At 43.8% G+C, this 6,966-nt stretch overlaps 1 protein-coding gene across 1 annotated transcript; it reads right to left on the bottom strand.

Moving 5' to 3' along the window:
• Nucleotides 1–1,470: 1,470 nt before the first annotated feature.
• On the bottom strand, nucleotides 1,471–6,578 carry mat2ab (methionine adenosyltransferase 2Ab). Its single transcript, XM_069178465.1, has 9 exons — nucleotides 6,337–6,578; nucleotides 5,523–5,600; nucleotides 5,282–5,404; nucleotides 5,080–5,192; nucleotides 4,820–4,963; nucleotides 4,406–4,624; nucleotides 4,139–4,321; nucleotides 3,884–4,017; nucleotides 1,471–3,289 (listed from the first exon to the last, which is right to left on the bottom strand). Exons 1-9 carry the CDS (start codon nucleotides 6,428–6,430, stop codon nucleotides 3,187–3,189), a joined length of 1,191 nt encoding a protein of 396 aa, XP_069034566.1. The 5' UTR covers nucleotides 6,431–6,578; the 3' UTR covers nucleotides 1,471–3,186.
• Between the last annotated feature and the right edge of the window lie 388 nt (nucleotides 6,579–6,966).

The following is a 6,966-nucleotide window of genomic DNA, read 5'->3' as shown; positions in this document are numbered from 1 at the left end:
CAATTCTTCAGTCGAGATGGGACGTCAACAAGTTGAAAAACCACGGATCCCATCCTCGGGAGCAAACTCAAGCTTCACGATATAAATACCGCGAAACTACCAGCACTGACCTTCTTCACAAACCGAGGCAAATGTCTGCGCAGTTAAAACTCTATTATATCGGTCACGCTTGAACTATTCTGAACTTTTATTAAGCACTGGCAGCTGTCAGGGGAAAGTATGTAGGGGGTGACTCGGGGGTTGGGCCAGGGCCAGGGCCAGCATGCTTGTCATACCTACAACCCTAAAACCTCCTTCCTACTGTTTCCCTCAAGCACATGAACACTGTACTTCAGTACAGTATTTGAGTTAATTAAGGTTGTGCTTGTCTTTATGTACAGTTGATTAGTTTAATCTACAGTAATAACTCTTTATTATATAAGATTATGTTTGTATCGTTTCTGTTCTACAAGAAAAACAATGCATTTTCCAATGAAGTCGGTTTTGAAAGTTCATCTAAAAATGTAGGACATTTTCCTAAACCCACAAAGGAACATGTCATCCTGAGAAAAACTCAAAATGTTAAATCGTCAGATGAGGAAAGAAAAAAAAAAACAAGTTCTGATCCACAAATGTTTTCAGATTTATTTTAATCTTTGGTAAGATATTTGATCAATCGAACATTTATTGAAATGAAACCATGCGAGTAGTTCAGAGGGGGGAATTATTTTGTTGGAGCCGTTAACTCGGACGTCTGAAATGTGACCCCGATTCTTGAGACGTCATCAATTTAGTCGAGTGGAGGTATAAAATAGCGTTAAACGAACGCTGTACTTCAGTACAGTGTTTTGAGTTAATTAAATAGGTTACAAACGGCTGTTCTAATGCGGACAAACACCAGGATGTAACAATTTACTCCTTCCAAGTAATTGATGGAAACTGAACTTGGCACTTAGTGATGCTTAAAATCTTTTTTTCAAACGACACTTTTGCTTGCATACCAGAGAACCAGTTCTGTTAACACACAGCTGTCACGCAACACGTCAATCATTACACAAAACGCACACATATGCCAACTCTCTACTGCGCTTAACGCGGAAGAGATAGGTGCCTTAAAAACAAATGTTTTTTTTTAAAGGAAACGGTCACTTCAGCAGACTTTCTTTTTTTTTTTTTTTTTTTTTACTCGATTTGGGTGAAATGCAGGTGCTGCAGTGTATTCAACAATCCCCGTGCTTTTCTACTGCAACATGTCAAAATGTCTTCAACAGAAACGGCTTACTGCCAATTACCTTACATTAGAAGCGATATGGGATAAGGCAATCACCAAAGGAAGGAGATTTCATGCTTGCAGAAAGATTTGTCAGAGACTCGAAGTATTTATTAAAAAAAAAAAAAACTCATTGGTGACAAACTTCTTGAATCAAGCAAACACGGATGACATTTTGCGGCGTGTACGATGAACATACAAAATTCACGAGACAACGGACATTTGATAGGGAGTAGTTATTTATTACAGAGCAGAAGGAAACTACCCAGTCAAGGACATGAAGCATTTTACAGTATGAGCTACTTGCTCCTCTTGGAAGTTGGACGCATGGTGGGGGGAGGGTGGGGTGGGGGAGGGGGAGAAAAAGCAAACGGGGAGTAGAGGAAATAGAAAAGGCACTCTTACACTTACTGTAACCAACGGGATGATGTCCGAGTGGTAAAAGGGAACAAAACCAAAACTTGAAACTCTATCCCACAGATGGGATGGCTATGTAAACACGGCTGGTTTCTCTGTACCACACCAGCCAAATGCGGCCATCGCATTCATGAGGATAGGCAAGAGCCAACGAACTGCACCAGACGTTTTAAATGGGATTTCGAAACTAACCCCCCTAAAAAAATAAGATCTGCAGTCCAAAAATAATAATAATAAAAAAAAAAAAAGGTCGTGAAATAGTCGTTAACAGTAGCCAGTGACACTTTCTTGTTGAGGCGGACCAAAGCTTTTCTGTACAACACTCTGGAGCCTCAAGCCAAACACTGAAATGATCAAGTCAAAAAGGAATTCGAGATTCAACAACCAGTCTGTTTAAAGCTGCCTTCTGAAACCTCAGCTTCTCTGTATCCACGCCGAGTTTCAGAGAACAAATAAATAGTGTTTAGGTTTAAACCCTAGCCAAAAAGACTCTGTGGCAAAGAACACTCCCCCTTTAAGGATAAAGATGAGAATCAGGTTTCTCTGTAGCTACACCTGCCATCAATAAGCCTCGAGGGTAAAAGGGTCTTTAGTCACTTCAAACCATAAAAAAAAAGAAGCAAGCAATACCACATTTAAAAAAGGACTCGTTTAAAAAATGTAATTTCAATGCATAAACAATCGAATTCTTCCAACGCCATCAAGTATAACCAACACCTCTGCAGACCATGCAGTGACATAGCAGCTTCTGACTTTTCTGTATTACGTCAGAAAACGGCAAAGGTCTGTAGTGGCATCTGAGGCCTTATGCTCTTTTGAGAGCTTGAATAATTAGGATTTGGCTTGCCCCTTAGCCTGCAATGCATAGCATTTTTTTTTTAGTGAAAACAGCAACAACCCTTAAATTTTAATTGTGCCATTCTAACATCCTCCACAAAGACAGGGGAATAAAGCTAACAAACAAAACAAAAATTGAGAATAAAAGAGCACGAGGTCAAGGAATAATTGTACCAGACTGACAAAAGGAGGAATGTTTAGAAAAAAGCTAAAACCTTTTAGGGGACTGTCAGATCGGAGAACCCTCCATCTACCAAATGCAGACTCATTTTATCAGTAGCACCAGTAAATTAAGAGGGGTATCGCATATAGCCTAATATGCTACCGCCAAAACATCAAATAGAAGACTGATGACGTTGACAAGAGCGGAACGAATAGCTACTCAGCATCTACCACCACAAGAAGCAGGGGAACCTCAAGATGAGGGGAAAAACATGGAAGTGCTATGGTGCATGGGTTCATGGAACCCACCCAGTTCTTTAAAACATCAAGTTTCTGAGGCATGCCTCCTAGGACCCAGCACGATACTGCAACTAGCAGAAAACAGCAACAAGACGAAGGAGGAGTGAGGAAGGGAGTCATGTACCATTATTATGAGAGAGGTAATGGCATTTCACCCCCAGAACCTTGGAGGCTTCTCTGTAGTATACACCAACAAGCCTGGGGGGAAAAGCTTAACAGGTTTAGTATTTGAGTTTTTTGGGCACCTCCCATGGGAAGGAGTCTCGGCCAAAGTGGCCATAGGCTGCGGTCCTCTGATACAAGGGTTTCTTCAGATCCAGCTCCCTGGAATACATAATCAACATGTTTAGCAGCAGTCACACCGAGCGACCACAGATGCACACAGTCACACTCACGCAAGCGTAATGCTCGTAATTAAGACGATGGGGAGTGCCGAGAGCCACCAACAAAACAAAATTAAATAAAAACTTTTTGACTAGCTGGTGAAGAGGGAAAGGTTAAGCTTTGAAACTTACCCTGCCAAGCACACAGGACACTGCAGCTTACAGATGGAAACCACACTGATCCAATTTATAAAACACACCCATGTAACGGTGCTATATGGCTTCCTTACACCACTAATCGAACACGTCTGCCCCAATAAGAGACTTTTGCCTCCAGATGACTGTATACATAACTTACTATGCCACGTAACTGAGCAGAAAGAGATAAACTCATAGCTTTTGGTAACGGAACTCAAACAAGTTGCCAGACGTGGCTAAAGGAACTGACTCTGGTACTTTCATAGTTGATTGGTTAAATTAACCAAATCCCACACGGGGCAACTGCATACAGACAAAACTAAGGCACTGGAAACACGAAGGAGCCAGGAGCTGCTGTTTCATTGAAAAGCAGATGCCTTCAGAGGTTATACATTACCTGACTATGACTCCAGGACGGAGATCAAAGTTCTTCTTCACAATGTCAAGCAGTTCCCTCTCACTCTTGTGGGAGGTCCCATAGTGGAAGATAGAAATGGAGAGGGGATGGGCAACTCCAATGGCATAGGACACCTAATACAGCACATATTGACGTATTATATCAAGCATTTACACACAGAAAACTTCAGGTAGGAACGTCTTGCGGCCCCTCTCTCTAAAATGACGACTGGTGGACCATGACACCAGCACTCACCTGAACCAACACCCTCCTGCAGAGCTCTGCCTTCACCAGAGACTTGGCCACCCAGCGGGCAGCATACGCAGCAGAGCGGTCCACCTTTGTGTAATCCTTTCCAGAGAAGGCTCCGCCGCCGTGGGCTCCCCAGCCTCCATAGGTGTCCACAATGATTTTACGTCCAGTGAGTCCAGCATCTCCCTGTAACAGAGGAACAGAGGTTACACCTTGGTGAATATCTTGCGTGCTAATCAGCTCCTGAGAGCCACGCCCTCCGACATTTACCTGTGGGCCTCCAATGACAAACCGCCCACTGGGCTGCAGGTGGTAGATGGTGTCATCATCCAAGTAAATGCAGGGAACAACGGTCTTGATGACTTTCTCCTTCAGAGCATCTCGCATCTCCTCCAGGCAAATATCCTCATCATGCTGAACAGAGATGACAATTGTGTGCACGCGCACAGGCAGCATGGCACCGCGGTCCTGGCGGTACTGCACAGTAACCTGCGAGGAAGGTGAAAACATAAATAAGTTACAATATCGCCACCAAAAAGGAGAATTTAAAGCAGTTAATAATTTCAACTTCGGGGTGGTGACCCAATGGCCGAGTGGTTCGACTGATCTTATCCTCACATTTCTGTGCCTCGCTCTTTCTATACTGCAAACATTTAATGAAGTCAAAAACAATCAGAGCTCTACCTGAGTCTTTGAGTCTGGCCGGAGCCATGGAAGGGTGCCATTGCGTCGCAGTTCAGCCAACTTGGCATTCAGCTTGTGGGCAAGGACAATTGTCAGAGGCATGCACTCCTCTGTCTCATCGGTGGCATATCCAAACATCAAACCCTGCAGAGCAAGAGACATTTACTCATTAATTAAAATGCATTTAAGGGCAATAAATAGCAATAATTTACATTTCAGCACACCCATATCACACCAAAACATTTATGGCCATTACTCACCTGGTCCCCAGCTCCAATGTCCTCCTCATTGCGGTCAATGTGAACACCCTGAGCGATGTCAGGAGACTGCTGCTCCAAGGCCACAAGAACATTGCAGGTCTTATAGTCAAAACCTGCAACAGAAAGCAGCAGATCAAGACCAAGAAATTCCACCAACAATTCAATGAAAAAGATAAACTACAAATTAAACTACAAGTTATACCTTTGGAGGAGTCATCGTATCCAATTTGGCGGATGGTGTCACGAACAACTTTTTGGTAGTCCACGGTGGCATGTGATGTCACTTCACCAGCCAACAGGATCATCCCGGTCTTGGCAACAGTCTCTGCATGACCCAAGAATGATGCAACATTACAAACACAGGTAAAAGATGGTTTTCCTGTGTCAATATGAACATCTGACAGGAGCCAACACGGACAAGAAGAAACCCAATCTTTCCTTACCACATGCAACTTTGGCATCAGGATCCTGCTTGAGATGGGCATCCAGGACTGCATCACTGATCTGATCACAGATCTTATCTAAAAAAACAACAACAATAAAATCAACGTGACTAAACAAAAAAAACCTGCAGCAAACCCCCCCCCCCATCACTGGGTCTGAACGTAAACGAGGGCACGTGTGCGCCACCGCTCGGTTCGTGCTGAAGTGGGAGTGGCTCGGAGTTTCAACAGTCGCCATTTCATCTCGTGCACATGTGGCGGAGAGCGCGCGCAACAAGACGGGGACGGAAGACAAGCATTATATACTAAATATCCTAAACACAATACATCTGCCAGGGCGAATAAATAAATAAATAAATAAATAAATAGCGTTAGCAGTCACAGTGCCTCGCGTGCTTTCCAAATAGACCCAGTTAGTTCCAGAAAAACGTGAAGCAGTTAACAAGTGATGATGTTGTAATTAAAAACAGTATTGATGCATCGTTTCCAGGGAGTGTCGGAGACAAACACTGGAGTGTGTGTTTGCTGTCGGGAGGACCAGGACAGGCAGAGCATCACCAAAGATTAGCAAGCTAACGTTAGCTAGTGGCGCGTGCTCTTGAAACCGGCCCAGCTACACTCGCGCAGCAGAAAAAGGCCCCAAACATTCAAACCTAAATTATGTCCATTTCTAAACCGCCTTTTACTCACTCATCTGAAATGTTAACTTCATAGTCAGCGGGACAAAACCGTTGCCGTGAAAATAAGATTTACAGACGCAACCCGCTCCACGAGATAAACACGATGAAAGGCCGACCGGCGTGTCGGTTCTTACCGGGGTGTCCTTCTCCAACAGACTCCGAGGTGAACAAGAAGCAGTCCTCGTCAATGAGGGAGTTATGAAAGCCGTTCATCTGTCCGTTCATCATCGTTGACAGCTGTTGGTACAATTTTTTTTTTTTATTATTATTTTTTTTTTTAATGTGTAGCAGCAGTGGTATCAGGCTGGCAGTATTTCTTAGTACTGGCAATGCCTCAGCGTTTTCAGAGAACGTCCCACTCCGTATACTGAGCCTCATTGCGCAGAGCGTTACCATTTATCCTATGAAGTCGCACTGACGTCACGAGGAGGCGGACCATACCATCGAGCTTATCCGGGGGGGGGGGGGGGTCGCCCCGTACTGTAACCAAAGAGTGAACGAATCGCGCTCACAAAATGTTACAGCGACACGGGAACTTGCGCACCAATTACTTCAGAAGTTTCCTCATCACACCTAAAGAATGTGTTTTTGCCGTAGTGGAGATGTGATGAGAATGATGACGTAAGAAATCAGTCGAGGTATTCGCACCTTGTGTTGATTTTCGATTTAATATTAAGTGCGCAGGTTAGAAACCCGACCTGCAGATTTTAAATGAGTAACTTCTACTCTATCTTCCACACGTACACAAACTGGTGGTCGAAGAA

The sequence above is a fragment of the Embiotoca jacksoni genome, unplaced genomic scaffold (genome assembly GCF_022577435.1).
Source record: "Embiotoca jacksoni isolate LCO1_2020_lvr unplaced genomic scaffold, fEmbJac1.0.p SCAF_8, whole genome shotgun sequence".
In the NCBI taxonomy this organism is placed as follows: Eukaryota; Metazoa; Chordata; class Actinopteri; family Embiotocidae; genus Embiotoca; species Embiotoca jacksoni.
The sequence above is the reverse complement of the archived record's forward strand: the minus strand, read 5'-3'. Positions and strand labels throughout refer to the sequence as shown.